Consider the following 25,908-nt stretch of genomic DNA (forward strand, 5'->3'; position numbering starts at 1 on the left):
TGGTCTACAATTGATGGCTATGTTAGGCCCTTCAAAAAGCAACACTAGCAGACACATCCCCCTACAGTAAAGCTGAAGCACTCAGCATTCCTTGTGTCTCTGTAAAGTCCAACCCCATGAACCAATCACTCCTGAATATTTCATGTAGACTAACAGCTGAACCCCACTGATGCCTGTGAGGCAATAGCACTATCTATGCACCTGCAGTGATGGAGCCTGGTTGTCCATGTTGCAGTCACTTGCGAGTCACCCACTGCATGCTCATGGGGCAGCAGCTGCTCATTTCGCACCTCGCTCCATGGAACATTATCTAGGGGTAAAGATCAGCGGCTTTAGCATCTTCAAGTTTGCATTTGTAGCTACACATACTTCCACAAGCAGATGATACTCTGAACTGAACAGAGATTTTACAAATATGAGAACCTATTTACAATGAAGAGTTATTTGTGCCACCAATGTCTGCGCAGAAGCTCTTCTTCTTTCTTTCCCTCCCACTACATCTCAGTACAGTCCTTGGCTGTATACCCGAGATGGAAGGAGTCCAGTGTACAGTGGGGCCTGTTGACTTTGGAGCTTTGTTTGGCCAATCCCCAGGGGCGCTTGTGTCTGGAGGTGAAAGGCATGCTGAGTGTCTCCTTGTGAGGCAGGTGTAACCTCTCAGTTTGGACTCCCACAGGACTAAGGGTGGCTGCAAGGTGAAGATGAAAGGTCCAGCCATCTCTGGAGATCTTTGGGGGCATATTGTATATGGTTCCTCCTCCAGCTGGGTGTTTACTGGCACCACCCTGTCATCTTGTGAGGAAGGGGCACCTGGAGTGAGATCAAGACTCCTTGTCCCCTTGCTGCCTTGCTTTTGGTGCTGGGGACAAATGGTTAGAATGGCGGGGCTGTAGGACAATCCACATAACCAGCCTATTGAGACTGCTGGGCCTGCATCTCCATGGCAACTGCCAACCTCCCCAAGGAGACTACTGGATGATCACATGCTTGATACAGCAGGGTCTCCATTGCATCACTGCAGTTCTACAGCCATTATGCTATTATTGTCCTGCAAACGTTCCTGCTGCTCCTGTGTCACCTTATGCAATTATATGAAGTCCCTGATTGCTGGCACAATGGGGACATCACCTGCCTGGTGCTGAGCAGGTGCCTTGTCTCCACCACTTCTCCCAGTGCCAGGGCTCTGCAGAGCTTCTCCCTTGACCAGCAGTGGAGATGTGGCAGTGAGCCAAATGTTGCGTACACCACTATCTATTTGGGTCCTCTCGGGAGGGAGCAATTCGTGACATTGGTATCACAGCTGTTAGTGCTGGTGAGGGAAGGGGAAACGTGGTGAGTTGACCCGAGTGAGTGAGTACACAGCACTGAGGGTCTGAGGGCTAGTATCCAAGGTGGGGGGACGCTGATGACAGGAAATGAAGGAAGATGCTGCATGCGGCAGAGATTGTGGTAGTGCATGAGCCTTGGCAGGAGGTGTATACAGTGTCTGAGATAGACTGGGCAGAAACTTATAGGGGCCTGGACGACATGGGTGGTGGAATGTAATGAATTGTGCAAAAGTCTGACTTGGTCTAGTTCACCAGTGGGAGCAACTTGCTACAGCTTTTATGTAGCTCCTGAGCAGCAAACTGAATTTCTCACTGGGCAATAACAACTTGTCAATTAAGGAGGACAACTTGTTGAAAGCCTGACTAATGTCATAACCACCTCAATAATATTCAGCTTCCTATCTTAACAAACATATTGAACAAGCTTGATGTTGACAATTCTCATTGTGGAAGTCAGAGCATGTACCTGGAGACCACAGTGTGTCACTTCCTCCCAAGGACCTCAAGGTTGGACACCATCCATCAACATCTCAAGGCACACTCCACGGGCAGCGGCCACACTGACCTACGTCCAGGGCACCAGCATCCAATGTGCTAGCATTGAAATGCACTCATAGGATATCTCTGATCCAATTATAATATACTTCCACAATTCAATGTTGCGCTGCTAACCAGTATTGTAATATTGCTGCAAGGACAACTGGTGTTCAGGGACACTCACCCAGTTCATGTACATGAACTAGGCTACTTCTCAAGCCAGTTCACTTGGTCCCTTAGTGCTCATTCACCCTGACCCTATCTGGATGCTCAAAGCATATGGGCCATGTCTTTTTATGCTTTACCTCTCAACTAGGAATACCAGATGCTGTGCTGTTTAGTGTAGGTACAATGCTAGGAAGCTTTTCATGACTGTCAGAAATCTTCAGTCGGGTCAGTGGGGTCTCAGCAAGTCGTGAGGAACGTCTAACTCCCATCCAGAGGCTTGTGCACAGTTTATTAGCTGCTCAGGGCAGTCAGCATCAGGATCCTCTCGTCATAAGGGATGAAAAGCTGAACATTGGGCAGAATACCATCTGTTTTGACCCTTTCTGCCCTGTTGCGGGCTGTTTCCCACCTGGAACGAAAGAAAGGCAGGTATTAGTGGCGATAACAGTGGGTGGCACAGCTGCTACTTTTGGTGCAGGTACAGACGTACACCAAGCAAGTGAGTAGACAACGCAGGGGGCATGTAGGGTTAATGCTGTCAGGGGTTGTGGTGGTCAACAGCAAACAAGGAAAGATGTTACAGGCAAAAGTGAGCATGGCACAGCATGAGACTTAGTGCAGTAGGAGAGATAGAGTATGAATGAAGCATTACAGAGAGGATAGTGGCACTTACTTGCAGAGTGGAGAAGGTCACTGGTCTTTCTCCTCCATTGCTGGAACCTTCGGCCTGTGGAGCCTTCATTGATATGCAGAGCAACCAGGCTTGCAGGGACAAGTGGAATAGTCTCCTCTGGTAATTCTAGAAGAACAGGATATTTGCACCACCCCATCCATCAAGACCCAAGGACCCTGCCCACAAAGTGGGGGTGCAAATTTCCCCATATGTGCCATCTCACCTACCAAACTATGTGAGGTCATGTCGGCCAGAAAGCCAGCACAAGCAAACTCTCTAGGCTTTATGGAGAGAAACCTTCCATAATACTCAAATGAATTGACACTTATCCAATAAATGGCAAGATTCAGCCTTCTGAATATGTTTTGAGTAAGATAACTATCCATACATGTTCAGATTTTGGGTCTGAAACCACAGAAACAATAGTTCAAATTCACGTTTGCAGAGATGTAGAATGAATGAGAGAGCCACAATTAGTGGCAGTGCAAACTAAATGCGTTAACATTAATGAAATTAGCCACTCCACTAGGTGGCTGGATCAATATACATATTCACATAAATGAAGATAAAAATCTCTTGTGTATGGATTGGATTGTTTATCTGCAGAATAAAACGCGGTGTCCTCTAACATTAACTGCAGTCGTTACACCCCAGACAGAGTGTGCAAAATTAAGACAAACACACAGGTAAGGCAGAGTGATTACATTATTTGTGAAAGTGCATGGCTTTGAGAATCCTGACAGTTTAGGTGGCTGACAGTATCAATAAATTTTTGCCCTGGTATAAATTCACTGTGTAAATGCTCTGAAAAGCTAAAAGTGTGGCATCATTCAGCACAGAAATTACACCAGCAACACCTGTACTTCATGTCAAGCTGCAAATACATTTACCAATTTGGGGTAAGTATGCAGACAATCACTGACTTGATGTAGAGTCTAGAGCTGTGGCTGTGGATATGAATTAAGAGCATCACTATTGGTTTATTATGACAGTTTAATTTTATATGTAGAAGAACGATTGAGTAAAGAAAAATTATTATCCCCTTGAGCAGTTTCACATCTGGGAGTAAATTAACGTCAGGTCTGAACAGACAATCGCGTCCTCTTTCAATTGACTTTCTGTTGGGAAAAGCACTAAAGGTAACAAGTTTGTAATGAGCTTTCTTTGGCTGTTTTATATGAAAGCCCACTGCAGAAACTCATGACCTGAGCAGATGTCAACCTCAAATCAAGGGACAACCAACAACAATTTATATGTCTGTTCTTTATGAGCATAGCAATTATAAGGGAATTTACAAAAACGAATAGATATATTGTCATGTGATTCCACACTGCATCCTTTCCTTAAAATATATACCTTCAGCAAAATGCAGGTGTATGTATACTGGAGTCTTCTAATCTCACTAAACTGTCTTGTATCATTGAGTCATTACATTAGTCTGCATTTGTGCTCACTTTTCTTGTCCAACATCAATCAGAGGTCTGTCTGATTTTTAATGATTTAATTTCTAAAAGCTTTATATATCACCAGAATAGTCAGATTCATGATCTGAAGCAACATGCACAGGGTTGTGTTACAGATGGTGAAATCAGGAGTTATTTTTAGCCCGTAATGGATGTGTGTGTCCACACAACTGGCAGCTTGTTAGCAAGGGATGACCATAAGGCAGTCTTAAGCAATTTTTAGCAGCTTTGAATGCTTTCGTAAAGTAAATCACATGTTAACGGTTGGTAGCTTTTATTTTCAGAATAGTTTTGCAACCATCACAGATGCTGTTACTTTATCTGTCAACTTGTAATGGCCTTTTAATATTAAAATATTGATGTAATTATTTTTATTCTCCTCCTTTTCCTGCTAATATTTTTCCCTTTGCTGCCTGTTCTTCTAAAGATTGCAATTCCTTTCTCTGGTGGATTCCATTCATCAGCAAAGAACCATTGGGAGGTAATGTCCTTTTTTTGCTTCCTTCAGTACAAAGTGATAGAACTAGTCACTGTGACGAAACTTAAGCTCGCCAGATATGTATACTCCTATCACAAAGCACTGTGGAGGTTGGAAATAGGAAATGTAAATGAAACCTCTGGAAATAATCAGCAAGTCAAGCAGCACCTAAGGGAATAGAAACAGAGTTAACTTTTTGGGTTGATAATCTATCATCAGAAGTTCCAATCAAAGGTCATCAACCTGAAACATTAATACTGTTCTGCTTTCCATACAGGCTGCTTGACTTGCTGAGTCTTTACAGCATTTTCTTTTTCCAATTTGCACATGTAACTTGAGGCTCTAGATAACAAAGTAAATTTTATTTCTCACTACTAAAAAATTAAACAAAAGAAAATGGAGAAATTGTAGTCCAGGCAGATTTACCAAGATCTGTTGACTCAATACAGACTAGGCAACAGCTTGAAACATACATATGTAACATTCTAATTCTACAACATATATACAAACATTTGTATTAGCTACTAGATTTGCCACGTGGCACCACCTTGAACCTAATCTGCCTTTCAATAAGATCATAGCTGATATGGGTACTCCACATTCCCACTTAATCCAATAAACTTTCACTCTTGCTTATCAAAAATCTGCCTTAAAAATATTTAAATATTTTGTTTCCCCCACCAATGCATTTCTCCTTATAACTGTCTTAAATGGGCAACTCCATTTCCACCTTCTCCCACATCCTTGCAAGACCCCTCAGGATCTTGCATGTTTCAGTAAAGTCATCTCTTACACTTTTAGTCTCCAACAAATACAAGCCTAATCTGTTCAATATTTCCTCATAAGACAACTCGCCTATTCCAATATTAGTCTAGTAAAGCTTCTCTGAACTGTTTCCAACACATTTACATTGTAAATAAGGAGATCAATACTGGACGAAAGCAGATGTGGTCTCACCAATGTCATGTATAAATGAAGTAGTATAACCTCCCTAAATTTACTCTGTTACCCCTGTAATAAACAGAATAATGTATGAGCTTTCCAAATTGCTTGCTGTACCTGCTTACTAACCTTTTGTGACCCATGCATGAGATTACCCAGGTCCATCTACCCCTCTTGCAATTTCGCTAATAACCCTTTTTTTTATTCTTTCTGCCAAAATACTCAATTCACTGCTATAATCCATTTGCCAGATCTTTGCTTACTCATTTGACCTATTTGTATTCCTTTGTAGCCTCTTGATGTACTATTTACAACTGCGTACTTTACTTGTGTCATCAGCAGGTTTCGCAACCACATTTTCAGTGCCTTTATCCAAGTCATTTATATAAATTGTAAGGAGGGAGGCCGCAGCATTGATCCATATGGCACAGCAGACTTTACATCTTGATTTTCAGGACATGACACATTTATACCTACAGTCTGTTCCTTGTAACCAGACTTGCAGGAAGCTGGCCTTCACTTTTCTCACTCAGTCTACCAGATTGAACCTGTAATTTTTCAAGGAGTTAGCATCTGCAAAGAGAATATTTTCATAGCTGTTTTTAAAATATTCAAAGTTTTCCTGTTCAATCTTGGCATCTAAATTCAACTTCCTAATTTATGGTTTATTTTTGAATTTTTAAAAAAAGTTATCTTATGAAATATTCTGAAAGTCAACTCATTCACATCTACAAATGAAAATGTTCATCTTTAAGAAAAACAGAATTGTCTAAAACATTTTTTTCTTTTCAGTGCATGGAATTCAAATTCAATTTCTTCTGTAACTTATCATTTAACCACTCACATTTCGGCTTAACAACCATGTTAAAACATGGGGATTTAATTCGTTGAGCTGCGCATTATTAAAAAAAAGTTAAATTCAAAGAAGACATAATTTCTTCTCTCATATGAAGTGCTATGCTCCTGTAAAATAAAATACATTTGCTAGTACCAACTGTTACACCTCTGATTTTGTTCATTAATGGTCACATTCAGTCAGTCCAATCAAATTAAATAGGATTGAAGACATCGTGACAATGAACCACATATCACTTACGTGTTTTTAGGTACCTTGAAACCCCCGAATACTCAGTGACATAGGAAATTTTCTGAAGCTATTGCTTCTATATCACATTAGTAGATAAAACATCCTACTGTAACATTTAATTTGTTACAATGCTATTGCTACTTCTGATGCAATAGCTGTATCACTCCCTAATTAACACAGCATGTTTAGTTACAGAATAAAACTGTCCAATCAATTGTTCAAAACCAAGAAAGCACCGCATTCTGATTTCTATTTCTATAGCAGCCAACTGTTTTGTCAACAAGGTTGCCAATTTAGCAACTTATTACAAGCAGTTATGTAGTGTGCACCCATAGCTTAGAAACACATTTTTCTATCAGTTTGGGCTGGGCTTGATTCTAGACTCGAGAGACTACAGCCTGGTGATTAAGTCATTCAGCCCAGTATCTACGGTAGCAACCACACAAAACCCTGGTGAGGGTAACCCTTCAGGTTAGTACACTTCTGTACAGTACTGAAGTTTTCTTCTTAGGGATCATTGTTCTGCATCTTTTGACCTGCAAGACACCAACAAGGTTGAAATAGTTTGGCCTTTGCTTCCACTTGCAGGATGTATGCATTATAGCTGGCTGTTGGAAGACATGGAAGGAAATATCACATCATGTAGTTAACTCAATTTGCACTATCTAGCCCCAAATATTCAGGTCCAAATGGCTCTGTTGGACAGTTTCAGGAATATCTGAGTGACAGCCTATTGAATTACATTTAATGCATTTTCAGTGCCGTGTTGCACTACTAGCTATAGCCAGTTCCAGTCAAAACATCACACAGCCAGTTTGTCCAGTGCAGATAGTGACAGTCCTTCACCTGTGACCAACTTTTAAAAAAATGTATTTTTAATAAACCTGTTCAGACATGCTGTGACACACCTCTGGGATAGGTGGGGCTTGCACAAAGACCTTTTGCCCAGAGGTAGGGACACTATCACTGGACTACAAAAGCTCCTGTAACCAGCTTGTGGTCTCTTAAAATAAACCTTACATAAGTCAGACAGGCCCTGGTGAGGCACCAAACTTTCTTTCTGCTCTTTTAAACAAAACATTAATGAGACGAGATGGTCCCTGGTGGGGCACTGCAAAAAAAGAGAGCTAAACAGTCAATGGAACCTTACAGAACCTGAATGGAAACTTATCCAAACCAAATCAATATATCATGATCCCGGAGTGATGACGTAACTGAGACCTTGCAGTGCCCACCAATCTCTAAAGACCTCTTCCATGCCAGCAGTCACTACATTCTCCATCTCAATGAGCACCTGAGCTTGAACGTAACTGTGGAACAGGGCAGACAGTTAGGCATTACAACCCCATCTACTGCCAGCTGCCTGGTCACTATTAATGGTCACTGTACTCAAGCCCAGGATCAGGTCTATGAGGAGGCCTTCCTTTCTGCCCACCTGACTCTGCACAGACTACCCTTGGGCTAGATTTGTGGGCTGAATGCAACGAGAAATTTGAAGGCAGCCCTTTGAAGAAACTAAAGAGTGGCTGCAAATGAAAACATTCAACATAAACATGTGATACACTTTCCTCAAGGCCACAGAAACTGCTGGCACCTTGTGAACCTACCTGATCTTCTGTTGCAATGGGACACTGTGTGCAACACTCTCCATTTCAGATCCCTAATGAAAAGAGGAAGGACCCCCTTATAGATAGTCTTGACTTGGGATCTTTGCTTCCAGAAAGTAGGATGTCACACCAATATGTATCCGAGTGGCGGCCAAAGGAGAGAAAGTGGAGAGTGTGTAGCCACAGCTCATAGAAAACATTTGCATGAGGTTTTAAAGGGCACAAAAGTAAATCCCCTGAGACTCCTTGTATTTCGAATGAGGTTCTGGTATATTGGACCGTGTTCCAGACAGAAGGGGTCAGTTCATCCGGATGCAAACAGCTTCTACATCGGCATTGACAGTAAGGTTTAGCAGTAGTCAACAACTTAATTTGTTTCCACTCTTCCAATCAGTGGAGAATTTATATTGACTGACCTGACTATTTTAATCACTTGGCAGTATGTTAAACAGAAAATAAATCTGGCATTTGGTCAATGAAATAAACCTTGTCATCTGTCACAAAACATAAATTTTGTTCAGGTGCACGAGTTCAGGGGAAGGCATAAATTAAAAGAACTGTTCACTGGAAAGCAATTGGTGAGACTAATCATTTGTACAGTTTTATAACGTATTCAGTCCTTTGTGTCATGAAAATATAGGTATGCTTTTTCTAAATCTTAGACTTCAGATATGTAAAGTGAAATTATAGCATTTATAAACTCAAAGTAAGACCAAAGTTATCATTTAATCCCTTTATCAGAATTCACAAAATATTTCCAATTGAAATATCTTTTGAAAATAATTAATTTTGTTTCACTTTTTATAGCTGTTAACAGACCTGCAGTGTATTTCCAGTACTTTTTGTTCGCATTTCACAATTTCAATATTACAGCTTTTTTAAATCATTTACATTTTTAGTCCTGTTCACAAATGTCAGTTTGTGCTACTGTTCAGCTTAATTTCCCATGAAAACAGCAATCAACCATAAATGGAAAATATTGGTTTCTCCTTCACTTACCCTCACAAAACTGGCCGGAAACCAGCCTTCTTCATCGTCGATCTGTCCCCACCACCAATCCTTGTTAGAGGCATCGAGGACTTTAATAACGTCCCCAGCTTTGAATGCCAACTCACGGTCGGCCATTGTGACGTGATCCCATACTGCCTCAGCACTGACAATGTAACCGCCACTGATCAGCTAAAAATAAACACAGAAAAGGAGAGAAAGAAAAAAACATGCGAGATTAAGGTTATTATCATCACAAAGAATAGAAACCATCTCACACACAATCTCTGGTATATGATCACACTTTATTTGGAGGTTGATTGACTAGATAATTATATGATGTATGATTGGTTAAAGTTGACAAAATGTGAATAGAACCCAACAGACGAGAAGAAAATTACTGCAAAGAAAGAGTCTTCTTTTGTGAAACAAACAACCGACTAAATATGGATGAGACACTCAACAAAAATTTGTTTAATCCGTTTCTTTAGAAAGGAATCTGGGATGAGGTGATCCTCAAGAATGTAATGATTTGCAGGGATGACAATACATAATACTCAATAACTCAATGTGAATAATTAATTCAATAATGAGGGCATTTCAAATTGGGATCACTGAATTAGAAAGGGGAAAGATGAAAAAGTTTACTGCTCCTGATTATTATTGAGCAATGTTATTGAAAAAGCATGTATGTCAGTGATGAGTTGTCATATACCTGTCAAGGTTCAATGTGAGCAATGACTGATTTCCCAATACCTTGGCTGAAAAAAAAGGAGAAGGGATTGCAAGATGAATAAAGTATAGGTAAAAAAGATGAAAACTAAAAAAAAAGTCATGAAGTACAGTCATTTGCTTCATCAAACTCAATTATATAACATATTGTTCAAATACTAACTGAGCCAAGAATTGATCTTTTTTCTCCGTGTATGTTTAAATTGGGTTTTTATTTTTAATCCACAAGTCAAAGACTTAATCCACCAACATGTTCTTTCCTACTGTTTGGGGCTTCACACCTTTCAGTACATTGATCTAGACTACCCATTTTTGCACATAAAACTACATTCCCAATTTACTTAATATTTTGGATCACATCCATCCCTAACCTTTAAGTATAAAACATGTTTTCATTCTTCGAGCAGCTCAAGGAGTTAGTGATTTTAAAGATTTTAAACTCAGAAAGCTTTAGTTAAAAAAAAACGTTGAATTCATTCATACCCAAAGTAGACATATTAAGATAGTGGGGATTGATCCCTGGTCCTGAATGGATTGGTGTGTGTAATTTTGAGCTCTGGAGACTGAGCTCGTTAGCTTTGAGCCAGTGAACTGTGGACACTGAATGAGCATCCCGGGAAGGAAGAATAACGGTGTTTGCAGCAGGATACATCATGAAGGTTGGACGGAACAGTCACAATGAGGAGGAGAATGGATAGCGGTTGAGGTTATCTTCATGGGTATGGAACTTGGCTATCAATTTCTGCTTGGTGATTCTGCATTGTTGTGTATCTCGAAGGCCACTTTTGAGGTTGCTCACCCAAAGATCAGAGGCTGAATGTCCCTAACTGCTGAAGTGTACCCCAGCAAAGAGGGAACATTCCCATCTGGTGATTGTTGCACAGTGTCCATTCATCTGTTGTCATAGTGTCTGTATGGTCCCGTGATTTTGGGTTCATGTTGCACTACATGTAACCCCACTATACTATTCTGTATCTGTAAAATCTTCCTAACTGTCCTGTTTTGATACCATCACCTGGATAATTTGTTGTGAACTCTCGACCTTAATTAGTTTGTACAGTTTTAGATTACGTATTACTTTGGTTAGACCCTCGGCATGTGACTCTTTTACCTATCATGTTATTCCAGCCATTTGGTTTGTCTCCAGCACCACCTTATATTTTAATTTTTTTGTAATTAACTCTCTGCCTCAATTAAATCGGGTCATAGGTCATCCCTTCACTTGCTAGTCAGCTGTTGACACTTTACTCACACATCTGACACTTTTGATCACCTGCAAAGACTTGTTATTCAGTCAGTCAACACTCCACTCACACCATTTGTACGATCTTTTCATTTCTCTGCCTATAAATTCTGTGCCTGTGTGCTTCTCTTCACTTCACCTGACAATAGAGCAGCGCTCCGAAAGCTTGTAATTTCAAATAAACCTGTTGGACTATAACCTGGTGTCATGTGACTTCTGACCTTATCATCCCAGTCCAACACTGGCATCTCCACATCATGAATTAATTTATGAGCACCAAGTGCATGATCCTCTGACGCTAATCAAGGAAATATTTACAGAACAGAAGGAGGAACTCTCCATGTTAGACTACGTAGCAGAGACCCTACAGCAGTTCTATGTGGTGGTTTGGAAAAGCTTAAATCCCTAAAAATGCCACACAAATGCCAGGACTTGAACCTTCCAACCAGAAGACAATGTTAGTGCTCCTACATTAACATCAGATGAGCCCTCAAAGACCCAGTTTAGTGGCCCATATAGAATAACCACAAAGCTCAGAGAAGCAAATTATCTGATTGAGCTTCCAGATCAATAAGGAAAGGCTGTGTCATGTCACATGATAAAACAATACCCTGCTGAGAAATTGACATATAGTTAATGGCCTGTCCTGTTACCACCTTCCCTGGTGGTTAAGTGTAACGATGGGGTTGAATTAGAAGACGTGGCTGAGGCCTATATTAAATCTCCTACTTCCCAACTAACTGAAATACTGGCAAATTTAAACCCCTTACTCATCTAGTGCAGAGCAGTGACCAGAGTTAATGAGGCTTTTCACTACTTTTAAAGTTGTATGTATTTCAAGCAGGCTTGTTCACCCTTGCTCTACATGGTGTGAATGTGGAAAAGCCCTTTCCCGTTAGACAATATCACTATTGGTTACATTCAGAATCGCTGCTCCAGGTTCAGGAGGAGCCTAATCAAATCTGTATGCTGTCCAAGTCTTTATGTATGTGGACACAGACTGCTGGAGTGTCACAGCAGCCATGATTAATACCGAACATTGAGCAATCATCAATGATAATTCCCACTTCCGACCTTCTAATGAGGAAAGATCATAAATGAAGTATCTGAAGATGGTTAGGACTAGCACACTATCCTGAGGAACTCCTAGAGTGATTCGTTGAGAGGAAATGTTTGCTCAACTGGTACTAGAAGTTGAATAAGCATTCCGACGGAGGGTGGGGAGAAATGATGAGGACAGTGGGCAAGCTACAAAGATCTGTTGAAGAGTCATCTAGACTTGAAACATTAGATTGCTCTCTCTCCATGGATGCTGCCTGACCCGCTGTGATTTCCAATATTTTTTACTTTCAGTACAGATTCCAGCATCTGTCGTAATTTACTCCTACCTAAGCTAAAAAGCCTGCTTGTTGACAATGTACATGTAGAAACTAAGAATTCTTCATATGGCATTGCAGAGGGACACCATGTCTCAAAGAAATCAGAAAGGATCAATGTTAGATCCTTTAGTGACACCAGGTATGGTGTTACATGTGCACAAAGAGAAACTATTGGATATGATTTTTTGGCTGCAACTTTTAGATTAGAGCAGAACCAAGTGAGTGTGGTCCCACCCAAGTGGCATTGAGTGGAGGATTAGTTATTAGAAGAGGTTAGTGCGGTCAACTATATTAAACCTGTAAACAGGTTAAGTCATTGCCCTTACGTTTGTCATAGTTACATCGGATGTCATTTCTGACTCTCATAAGAGCCTTTTGGAATCTAATTAGTAGGACTCAAACGTGGAGTTCCAGAAAGGTCAGACATGGCTGAGGGCGATAACAATACATTCATGGATTTTGTGGAGGGGGTTCGTCATTAGCAAGCACAGAGAGTTTAATAGAAGTTTGTTTTTAATCAAGCAGTGACGATCACAGAAGTGAAAATGAGGAAAAATATCTGAGTAGAAACAACAATTAACAATAAGACTAAACCTAAGTAACATGTGCTCCACACAAATGCCAGGCAATGACCACCTCCAGCAAGTGAACCTAACCTTCACTCCTTAATTTCCATGGCATTATCATCATGAACCCTCCACTGCCTACATCCTGGGGGTTGATCAGAAACTGAACTTGACTAGCCATATAAATACAATAGCTACAAGAGTAGATCTAAGGCTTGAATCCAGCAGTGAGTAACTCAACACAAGACTCCCCAGAACCTGTCTACCATCTACAAGGCACGAGTCAGGAGTGTGTTGGAATATTCCCCACTTACCTGGATGGGTGCAGCCCCAGCAACACTCAAGAAGCTTGACACCATTCAGGAAAAGGCAACCCACTTTCATTGGCACCACATCAACAAATATTCACTCCCTCCACCATCAATGCTCAATAGTAGCAGTGTGTACCATTTACAAGACACACTGCAGAAATTCTCCAGGGCAATTAAGGATGAGGAATAAATACCGCTCTACAAAGAAATTCCCACATCCCATAAATGCACTGAAGTGAATTACAATTGAATACTACAGAAGAGGAGTAAGAAGCTGATGGATAAACGTTCTAGTTGATTTTAAGTGCTTGTCTGCTTGATTTTCATCAGACAGGCTGGGTTAAAATTGACCCTCTAGTTTCATCACCCTTCATTAAACAGTACCATATAAAAGTCAAGGAAAGCATCGACCCAAAAACACATTTCGAAGAAAGTTTGATTGAATCCCTTTACCGGTGGGAATACAAAGCTATGGTTATTGCAGCATAATGAGAATAGACTAAACCTTTGCGAGTTGACCATTGCAAACAGATAATTACAAGGGCACTTAACACCGAACACTACTCTTTACTCTTGGGAGTGGTGGATAGCAGTGTGTTGTCTCTTCTTTATCTAGTAACAACAGTAAGCATTTTACAGACACATTTCAGTGCATAAATCCCATGAAGGTTTAGCTAGCTTGCAGGTATAGGAAAAAAGCTTTACTCTGAAAGACAATCCACGTCAATCTCCGAGAATTAGAAAACAGAAATAATCTCCAGTGCTCTCAAGTAAAGAGTGATTAATTTAAGGTAATGCCTAAACTGCCATGTACTTTTGCTTAAAGCACTGCAGTAGACTTACCTGGTTCAGTTGTCCTATGCATCCAAACCTCTGAGGCTGATACTCTATGCTTAGTACAGCCAGGTATTAATTACCTTGCATCCATTTAATGGTTATGAATACAGAATGAAATTTCTGTCCTTAAGCCCAAACAGGTGATGTGGAGGTGCTGGTGTTGGACTGGGGTGGACAAGATCAAAAATCACACAACACCAGATTATAGTCCAACAGGTTTATTTGAAGACGTAAGTTTTCGGAGTCTCGCTCCTTCTTCAGGTATGTAAGATTCCAAAAGCTTGTGTCTTCAAATAAACCTGTTGGACTATAACCTTGTGTCGTGTGATTTTTGACTTTGTCCAAACAGTTGACTTCCTAAGATTGTCTACTAATTCATCCTTTACTATTTGCCAGCTCTTTGTCTCATTTACTGATACTTCTTGTATGTTTCAGAACAGTTGGGTGAAATTTTCTGCGCTTGCCTGAATGGTAAATTCAGTTGGGTGGGAGACAATGATTTTGTTGCCTGACGACAGGTTAAAGCTTTGATATTCAATCCTTTGAACATTTCAGAAGGGCAGCTTTCCTGACATTTGTGGTGATAAGCCTGTTTTGCATTCATTAGCTTTCCATGAACATGCATTCAAACCCAGTCTACTGGAATTACATTCACTGGCACAACCTTGTTCGATGAAAATGAGAAATGTGTTCATGAATCCAAATATCGCCATAACCACAAATCATAACACCTGCGGAAATACTGCACTTTACTGCTTTTATTTTTAAGAAAAGAACACAGTCAAATGCTGACTGCAGATATAAATTTAACAACTGCCTGAAGTGAGGGACACTGGAATGTCCCACCCAACAAACTGTCAAAGAAGCTTCAAAGCGAAAAATTACACTGCAAACTAAACTTGTAATCTCTTAGTAGCATCATTGTGAACAGGATGTTTAAAAACAAAGACAGTAGTCTGGGCAAGAAGCATATTTGCACTTTCTCCCATTCAACAGTACAAAGGGACAAAAGTTAAAATTGAACTTTGATCCTATCTGTATTTTAGTCATCCTTACATTTTAGTGTGTTGATTGGAGCACTGTAAGGATCACAGCTCTGAGGACAGTCCATTTATACAAAAAAAAGAACTGCGGATGCTGAAAATCAGAAACAAAATCAAAAATTGCAGGAAAATCTCAGCAGGTGAGGTAGCGTCTATGGAGAGAAAGCCAAGTTAACGTTTTAGGTCCAGTGACCCTTCTTCAGAACAATTTATACACACCCATGCTGCAACTGAAGAAAACAGAAAGACTCATTCTGTCCCTGAGTGATGCCAATCAGCCACTGCCAAAAGCAATCAGGACATAAGAATTTTAATCAACCGAAGAAGCCAAAATGTTGAAATTAATCATTCAACTATAGCATCAAGACTACTGGTAAAGAAGAGGTAAAGTCACCATTGTTTTACCAGACCGTAAGGCTACTCTCTCATTAGGGAGAGACAACTGGTGGTGGCTAACCTGAGGGTCACCATGCTCAGGCAAGGGAAGAGGTTGGGAGGAGAGTCTTTCATGGTTACCTCAATCAGTGTGGAAATTGAAACCACACCGTTTGCATCCCTTTGCACTACAAACCAGCCATCCAGCCAACTGAGCTAACCAACCCTGATAAGACTACTGGTAACCTTCACTAAAATGAGTGCAACATTCAACTATTTGTTCCTCATGAATAATTCAGAGCCTGATTTTTTTTAAAAAACTTTTACCTGATGGACTCACCTCTAACTTCTCACCTATTTGAGTGTGTTGCATTAGTATTTGTTCTTGAGTTTAGTGTTTAATAAACTCACCTTTTGTGTTAATTTAAGAAAACCTGGTTGCATTGGCTCCTTTAAGGAAAGAGATTCTTTTAAAATTAAAGTTATTGTGATCAACCAAATTGTGATAAACATCAGCCTAACGTTGGCAGTGGGGAAAATGCTTGTGTGCATTATTAATTATTTAGTAGCTGAGCATGAGTTCAGTTGAGATGAATGAAGTTTGTGCTTGCTGGTTGACATAGTCATGGTGTCCTGAAGGGCCTGTTTCGATGCTATTTCTCGATGACAATTGGAAAACAGTGGGAAGATTGGACAGGGTCAGATTGGTTTTATGAAATGGAAATCATGTTTGATACACCTACTGGAATCCTTTGAGGATGTTACTCACAGAGCTCATGAAAGACCGCAACTGGATGTGATTTATTTGGACTTTATTTCAACAAGTTCCACATAAAAGAGTTGCGCATAAAATAAAGTGCATGGGATTGGAAGTAGAGTATTGAAATGGATAGAAAATTGGTTGACAGACAGGGAGCAAAGGGTAGGGATAAACAAGACCCCAGCTATTCACAATACATATTAATGATACTAATAAGGGAATTAAATATGATATTTCCAAATTTGCAGATGACACAAGGCTGGGAGGGAGTGTGGGCAGTGAGGAGGATGCAGAGATCCTTCATTATGACTTGGACTAGCTGAGTAAGTGGGCAAATGCACAGCAGATGCATTACAATGTGACTGAATGTGAGGTTATCCATTTTGGGAGCAAAAATAGGAAGGTGGATTATTACATGAATGACTGTAAATTGAGAGAAGGGAATGTGTAACAAGGCCTGGATGCCCTTATACACCAGTCACTGAAGTTAAGCATGTAGGTGCAGCAGCTGGTCAAGGCAAATGATATGTTGGCCTTCATTGCTAGAGGATTTGAGTACATGAGGAAGGATTTTTTTCTGAAGAAGGGTCTCGACCCGAAACGTCAGCTTTCCTGCTCCTCTGATGCTGCTTGGCCTGCTGTGTTCCTCCAGCTCTACACCTTGTTATCTCAGATTTTCCAGCATCGGCAGTTCCTACTATCTCACGAAGGATGTCTTGCTGCAATTATATTAGGGCCTTGGTGCGACCACACCTGCGATATTATGTGTGGTTTTGATCTCTTTATCTGTAGGAAGGATGCTCTTGTTCTAAAGGGACTGCAGTCAATGTTTAACAGATTGATTCCTGGGATGGCAGGACTGACATACGAGGACAGGTTGAATTAGTTCCGATTATGTTCACTGGAGTTCAGAAGAATGAAAAACCTGTAAAGTTCCAAAAGTTCTACACAGGGTAAACGCAGGCAGGATGTTCCTGATGACAGGGAGGGTCCAGAGCCAGGAGTCACAGTCAAAGGATACAGCAAAGAACATTTAAGACTGAGTTGAGGAGAAATTTCTTCACCTAGAGTGGTGACCCTATGGATTCACTGCCTTAGAAAACAGTCGAGGCCAAAACATTATATAATTTCAGGAAGGAGTTGGACATAGCAATTGGGGCTAAAGAACAATTCCTGAGCATCATCAATCCCAGCTCAAGGAGAAAAACTGGAAAAGAACAGCCAACTTTAGTTGGATGAGATTCTTTTAGTGCCTGGAGCTTTATAATTTGGATGAGTTCAATTTGATACTTAAATATTAACAAGGCAAGCCATTACAAATAACAAAGTTCTTCAACATGTTGAACCTAAAAATAATTCAGTCTGGGATTCTGCCCTCCACCTTTATCAAAAACTCCAGTCTCAAATACTGAAGTTCAGAGGAAAGATTATGGGAGCTGACCTGAATTTATTATCAGAACAAAAGAGATGAGGATAATTCATTAAAGCTGCTGGAGCTTAGATATTTTCAATGAACCTGTTCAAACGTGTTACGTAACTTTCTGGAGCAGGCAGACTTGAGCCCAGGCCTTCTCATTCAGATATACAGACACTAATACTGTGCTACAAGAGTCCCCTTACTGATGAATTTTTAATGAGAAATAATAACAAAAGATACAGACAAATATTATGTTATTATTGGTGTTAAAAGCTGCTCATGAGGAAACTTGAATAAGAATAGAATTCAAGTGAATGGTACTCACTAATGTGAATGTACATATGAACATATGAAATAAGAGCACAAGGCCATTCAACCCCTTGAGAATGCTCCACCAATCAATAAGACTATGGATGATCTCATTTCTTCACATTTGCACTGATCCCAAATCCCCAAATAACCTTTCCTCCCTTGCTTATCAACAAGTTATTTACTTTTGATTTAAATACCTCTTTTGTCACCATTTGAGGCCACCAAAAAATAATGATACCGTGTGAGAAAAAATTATCCTCATCTCTCTCTTAAATGGGTGACCATAGTTCTAATTCTCTTACAAGAAGAAATATTCCTTCCACATTCACTGAAAAGACTGCTCAGGATCCTGCGTGTTTCAATCAATTCATCTCTTACTCTTCTAAAGTCTAGTGGATGGATACGTGTTTAACCTGCCCACCCATTCTTCTTATGAAAACCTACCTATTTCACATATGAGATTAGTAAACTTTCTTTAAACTGCTTCCAATGCATTTGTATTGGTCCTTAAACAAGAAGACAAATACCTTATGGAAATTCGAGATGTGATCTCACCAATGCACTAAATAATTGAGCATAACTTCACCAGCATTCTGTAACTTTCTGAATTACTTCCTGTATTTGTACGCTCATCTTTTGAGATTCATGCATGAGGGCACCCAGATCCCTTTGCACCTCAGAGCTCTGCGACATCTCACAATTTAGATATTAGCTTTTATTAATTCTTCTTGCAAAATGGATATTTCAAATTTTCCCACATTACACTCCACTTGCCAGACATTTGCCTCCTTATTTAACATATCTATATCCCTTTATGGCCTCCGTCTTTCCTCTTCATAACTAATTTTCCCACTTCTTTTTGTATCATCAGCAATACCTTCTGTCCCTTCATCCAAGTCATTTCTATAAATTGAAACATGTTGAGGCCATTTAGCACACCAGTTGTTACAACTTGCCAACAAGAAAATGACAAACTTGTTGCTGTTCTGTTTCCTATTAGCTAGCCAATTGTATATCCATGCCAATATGTCACTCTTTAAACCATGAGTTTTTCTTTTCTGTAATAACACAACATCTCTGCCACAAGTGTTACTTATCATAGAGGCATAGAGTTGAACAGCACAGAAACAGACTCTATCCAATTCATCCATGCCAACTAGGTATCCCAAATTAATCTGGTACCATTTGCCAACATTTGGCCCATATCCGTCTGAACCCTACCTATTCACAGAAACATAGAAGATAGGAGCAGGAGGAGGCTATTTGGCTCTTTGAGCCTGCTCCGCCATTTTTCACAATCATGGCTGATCATCCAACTCAATAGCCTAATCCTGCTTTCTCCCCATAACCTTTGATCCCATTCACCCTGAATGCTATATCTAGCCGCGTCTTGAATACATTCAATGTTTTGGCATCAGCTACTTCCGGTGGTAATGAATTCCACAGGCTCACCACTCTTTGGGTGAAGAGATGTCTCCTCATCTCTGTCCTAAATGGTCTACCCCGAATCCTCAGTCTGTGGCATATACCCATGCAAATGCCTTTTAAATGTTGTTATTGTATGAACCTCAGCCACTTCCTCTGGCAGCTCATTCCATACACGCACCACCCTCTGCATGAAAAAGTTGCCCCTTAGGTCCCTTTTAAATATTTCTCTTCTCACCTTATCCCTATGCCCTCTAGTTTTGGACTCCCTCACCCTGAGGAAAAGACTTTGGCTATTCACCCTATCCATGCTTTTCATGATTTTATTAACCTCTACAAGGTCACTGCTCAGCCTCCGACGCTCCAGGAAAATTACCCCAGCCTATTCAGCCTCTCCCTATAGCTCAAATACTCCAACCCTGGCAACATCCTTGTTATTCTTTTCTGAACCCTTTCAAATTTCACAAAATCTTTCCTATAGCAGGGAGACCAGAACTGCACACAGTATTCCAAAAGTGGCCTAACCAATGTCCTGTATAGCCGTAACATTACCTCCCAATTTCAATACTCAATGCACTGACCAATAAAGGTGAGCATACCAAATGCCTTCTTCACTATCCTGTCTACCTGCGACTCCACTTTCAAAGAACTACGAACCTGCACTCTGAGGCCTCTTTGTTCAGCAACACTCCCCAGGACCTTACCATTAAGTGTAAAAGTCCTGCCCTGATTTGCCTATCCAAAATGCACCTCACATTTATATAAATTAAACTCCATCTGTCACTCCTCAGCCCATTGGCCCATCTGATCAAGGACTCACTCTACTCTGAGGTGATCTTCTTCAATGTCCACTACACTTCTAATTTTGGTGTCATCTGCAAACTTACAAACCATACCTCCTATGTTCATCTCCAAGTCATTTATATACATGATGAGAAGCAGTGAACTCAGTGCCGATCCTTGTGGCACACCACTGGTCACAGGCCTCCAGTCTGAAAAGCAACCCTCTACTGCTACCCTCTGTCTTCTATCTTCAAGCCAGTTCTGTATCCAAATGGCAAGTTTTCCCTGTATTCCATGTAATCTAACCTTGCTAATCAGTCTACCATGAAGGACCTTGTCAAATGCCTTGCTGAAATCCATATAGATCATGCCCACTGTTCTACCCTCATTAATCCTCTTCATTAATTCTTCAAAAAACTCAATCAAGTTAGTAACACACCATTTCCCACGCACAAAGTCCTGTTGACTATCCCTAAACAGTCCTTCCCTTTCCAAATACATGTAAATCCTTTCCCTCAGGATTCCTTCCAATAGCATGCCCACCACCAATGTCAGGCTTACTGGTCTATAGTTCCCTGGCTTTTCCTTACCACCTTTCTTAAATAGTGGCACCACGTTAGCCAACCTCCAGTCTTCTTGCACCTCATCTGTGGCTATCAATGATACACTGGGGGCCCAGCAATCACTTCCCCTTCCACAAAGTACTCCAATAAATTGGTTAAACATGACTTCCCTTTCACAAAACCTTGTTGATTTTGTCTGATTACCCTGGAACTTTTTAAGTGTCCAGCTATGATATCTTTAACAATAGCACGTAATATCTTCCCTATGATAAATGCGAAGTTGACTGGCCTATCTTTACCTGCTTTCTGAGTGCTTCATTTTTTGAATAAGGGAGATATATTTGCTATTGTCCAATCTAATGAGAATCTTGGGAAATTTAGAAAATTGAAACCAATGATAACTAGCTCACTAACCACTTTGTTTATGACCCTAGTAAGAAGTCCATCAGGTCTCAGGAACATGTTAGTCTGCAGCTCCAACAATCTGCCAAGTACCACTTCTCTGGTGATTGTAATCTTCTTACATTCCTCCCTCCCTTCCATTTTCTGATTTACAGTTATTTCTAGGATGTTACTTGTATCCTCTATGGCAAAGACCAATGCAAAATACTTGTTAAATTCATCTGCCATCTCCTTATTTTCTATTCTTAATTCCGAGTTCACTTTCTATAACATCAGTCGTCACTTTGTTAACTCTGTTTTCTTGCTTAAAATATCTCCTGTTGCTATCTTTTTTTATTCGAGCTAGCTATCTCTCGTACTCAATTTTTCCTCTCCTTATCAATATTTTAATAATTCTTTGCCATTTTAAAAAAATATATTCTGTTCAGTCTTCTGCCTGCTGTCCATATTTGTGTAATTATATGCTTTTCTTTAAGTTTAAATACAATACTTAATGTTTTTAATTAATCACAAATGATGTGTCCTCCCCTTGGAAATCATTTTGCGCGTTGAAATGTGTTTATTCTGCTTTTTGAAACATCCCCTTAAGTGTCTGCTATTCTATCTCTGTTGACCTATACCATAACTTAATTTGCCAGTTCACCTTTGTTTTCATTTCATCATAACTGCCCTTATTTCAATTTAAAATTCCAGTCTTGGACCCATTTTTTCAACTCCTCAAACTGAATACCAACGAATCCAGGCAGGTCGCAAGTTAAAAAGTTACACCATTGAAGAGAGCAGTGACAGTGGAGTTGAAAGGTAATTAGATAATGGAAAATCCAGATTATGCTCAAACAAGGCAAATAATGCAAAACAAATCTTCCGTTGGCCACATTAACATGACCATTCGTTCATGTTATTTGTTCTCTGCTGATTCCCATCAGCACAGTAAAAGAAGGTTTGCACTAAGATCACAGCTGAAAATAATTTATATCACCATGCTTCTGCCTGCAGCATAAGGTTCAAGCAGCAAATCCCTGCACAAATGGCATGTTGTCTATGCATCACTAAAGTCACTACGAGTGCACATTAACTCACACTATACAAAGAGGAGGCTGTCCACTTGGATATTAAAGGCTGGATCAACAATAAAGAATGGTATAACAAGTTTGGGAGCAGATAATTGATATAGTGAAAACACAGAAGATTGTTTGTAATAGAAAATGAGAGCTAAACAAAATTGTTTGGCTAAGATGAAATGACGAATCTTTGTCAACTAATGGTCTCAAACGTGCATGCTTCATGATCTGTTTTTGTACCTTAATTTAAGGCATTAAGATAACTTACAGCCTTTTATACAGCAGCAGGTCACAAATACAAAATGTAACTTACAAAATAAATTGTTCTTGCAGTGAAATGTTAGAACCTTCTTGCCAATACAACTTAGCTGGAGACTCCTTTATTGTCACACTGATGGGCCACAATAGTTATGTAATTCTGCAGGATTAATTCCACATTCCTGTGCACACTGTAGGGAAGCTGTTCTCTAGAGGAATATGAGCTAGTTATTGGGCTACAACTAGCTGACAAATGCTCCCCACCACCAGCAGAAATTGGATAATTGCACGTCCTCTTCAAACTTCCGCATCACAAAAAGGAACATGCAGCAAGTGAACAATTAAGCAAAAGCAAAACACCATCAATGACAGAAATCTACAACGAAAACAAAGTGCTGGAGAAACTCTGAAGATCTAGCAGCATCTGTGAAGAGAAAGAAAGTTAACGTTTAATGTCTACGATGACTCTTCTAAGGACCTTTTAATTTCTCTTTTTCCCTCCACTGATGCTGCCAGACCTACTGAATTTCTCCAGCACTTATTGTTGCTATTTCAAAACTGTTCAGTCATTACTTCTCCTTCGAAGAGGCTGAAAGAGGTTGTAGAGGTCATCTGAAACTCTCATCTATTTATCATGTAATGTATCTTGTCCATCTAGTCACTTATACAATCTGATATGGACTCAACCACAAAGCCACCATACAACATAATGGAAATATCACCTAAAGGTGTTTCCTGCAACCAGAGTCATGAAATCTGCCTTTCTTCTCATTTTGGTGATCTAGAGAACAGTCTGCTAGCAATGCTAGTGACCCAAAGAAACACATAACTTTAGAGCATATATAACCATTACTAATAATTAAATTTGTATGGCCCTGTGGCCATAGTGCCTTATCCCTCCTCATTGCTTTCTGTGCAGCCTTTGCCATATTCAACTCTCCCATCCTTCTCTAACCTTTCTCCCACATGTCTTGCACAGTTGGATTGATCTTGCTTTATTCAATTTTGCTTATGCTGACATTGGTAAAGCATCTTAAGCAATACCTTCTTTTCAATCTCACAAACCATTACCTGGGGATACCCAAAAGGATCTGTGTTGTCCCCGATACACCAACACTCCTTTCCACATTTACATGCTCCACCTGGAAGACATTAATCGCCAAACCTAACGTTACCTTCTACCTGTAAGCTGACTAGACCCAGCTCTATCAAACCCTCTTGAAATTGGACCTTTTATGGCCACAATTTCCTTCAGAAGAAGAAGCAATAATTTTCAGCCCCTGCTACAAACTCCAAACCCTTGGCACCATCCCATCCCTCACCCTGTTCACTGTCTAAGGTTGAATCAGCTATCTTGGCGTCAGCTTTCAATTTCATACAATCTGCATCACAAAAACTGCTGTTGTCACTTCCAAATCGTCAATATTGCCCATTTGCACCTTTGCCTTAGACCGTATCTTATTTAAACACTCATCCTTGCCTTTGTCATCTCCATGTATAACTGGTCCAATGTTCATCAGATCACATCCCAATATTCACTTGTCATAAGCTTCAAATAATCTAAATCACTAAAGCCCACAGCCATTCAACACCAGCTTCTGTTCAGCATTCAATCTTACTTTTGCTGATCTATAATAGCTCCCAATCCCCCAAGGCTTTAAACATAAAATTCCCAGCCATATGCTTCATTTACTTCATGGCCTTATTCTTCCTTATCTCTGCTTTCTCCTTCATCCCTGTAATTACTATCCCTGCAGACTCAGTTTCTCTGTCCCCAGCATTTTGCACATTTCCGCAACTTTAATTCAGCATTGGCAGCATTGCCTTTTGTTGCCAGGTCCTGTACTTTGGAATTCTCTTTATATTTAACAGTTGTTATCTGTGTAGATCATCAGGCCACAAAGGAATTGGACCATAAACATTATTGTCAAATCGGGAAAGTGTTTACAGTGGTTGATGTAACAACTGCAAAATTTAGATTGCAATTTTTAAACAACACAAGGCACTTCAAAAGGTATATAATCAGAGAGAAATAGACTCCAAGTCAGAGAAGTCATTAGGAAGGGCCACAAATTTCAAAGCAGTAAGCTTTAAGGAACATCTTAGGAAGGACAGAGGCAGAAATGTTTAAGGGAGGAATTCCGTCATATAGGGTCTACATAGCAGGTGACAAGATCACCAATTTTCAGAAGGGTGCAAACTATTGGAGATTTTATTGGAGATTCAATAAAAATACAGAAATAAAGGATTCAGAATTTTTGAAAGATCATTTCAATATCACTATTGAAACAGGCATTCAACTGTTTCATTAAGTGTCCTTTGATTTTACCCTTATTGCAATAAGCTTTCCAAGCTTCAAAGATGTAAAATAAATCCTGAAATATGTTCTTCTGAAAAAAGGTGATTGACAATTATAATGAAAAAGGAAAACAAAATGCAGATGGACTGTGAACAGGAGACAAACTTGTAAAACTAAGTATTCTGGTAGACTTCCTGGTCTCAAACATTCTGGTTTTACGAAAACAATGCTACATGTTGTATTTTTTCTGTTGTGCAAGTGCTATTGTTCCACATTTGCACCTGTTCTAGGTAATGTGTCATTAGATAACAATAAGGTTTAGAATAATATGCTGACAGTTTAACCACAATGCAAAGAATGTATCTCACATTCTGGTTGTGATTACCATTTCTTTTGTATTCTTTGGAAATGCCTGTTGTCTGTTTTATTTGAAGACGAATAGTCTAGATTGATGATATCAACTTTTAATTTATTTTGAAACGTGAATTTAAGTTTCATTTTTCACGATTTTAAAAAATGTTACTTGAGAAACCAAGGTGAAAGGCCAAAGCCATTATAAAGACTAAAGAATGGGACTTTTGCTGGCAACAATTTAAGTGAGCATTTAGTGATATTTTTCCCAGATTGTTTCTTTTCTGTTATTTTATCAGACCTGTTAACCTATTTAAAATAAATATATTAATGTCTCCATTAAAATGTAAGTAAAACATTTGATTCAAGCACATTGAATATTCGTACAATAACATCTCTAGAGGTAATTTCAGGCTTTAAAAGATGAGAGAAATCAGGAAGAAGTGACAAGCTGTCATCAAATTTTGATCTGAAGAGTTTTCAGATGGTAGAAGGAAGCAGACACCAAGGTAGGTGCGGTA

The 25,908-nt window shown here is 39.8% G+C and overlaps 1 protein-coding gene across 1 annotated transcript in view; it reads right to left on the minus strand.

The window, feature by feature from the left end:
• Positions 1-9,456, minus strand: part of arhgef9a (Cdc42 guanine nucleotide exchange factor (GEF) 9a) — a 138,875-nt gene extending 129,419 nt beyond the window's left edge. The window contains exon 1 of the mRNA XM_048605521.1: positions 9,283-9,456. Coding sequence (XP_048461478.1) covers positions 9,283-9,408 — 126 coding nt within the window. The 5' untranslated portion in view covers positions 9,409-9,456. The remainder of the gene's footprint in view (positions 1-9,282) is intronic.
• Between the last annotated feature and the right edge of the window lie 16,452 nt (positions 9,457-25,908).

Source organism: Rhincodon typus, chromosome 14, assembly GCF_021869965.1.
Source record: "Rhincodon typus isolate 14 chromosome 14, sRhiTyp1.1, whole genome shotgun sequence".
NCBI classification, from domain to species: domain Eukaryota; kingdom Metazoa; phylum Chordata; class Chondrichthyes; order Orectolobiformes; family Rhincodontidae; genus Rhincodon; species Rhincodon typus.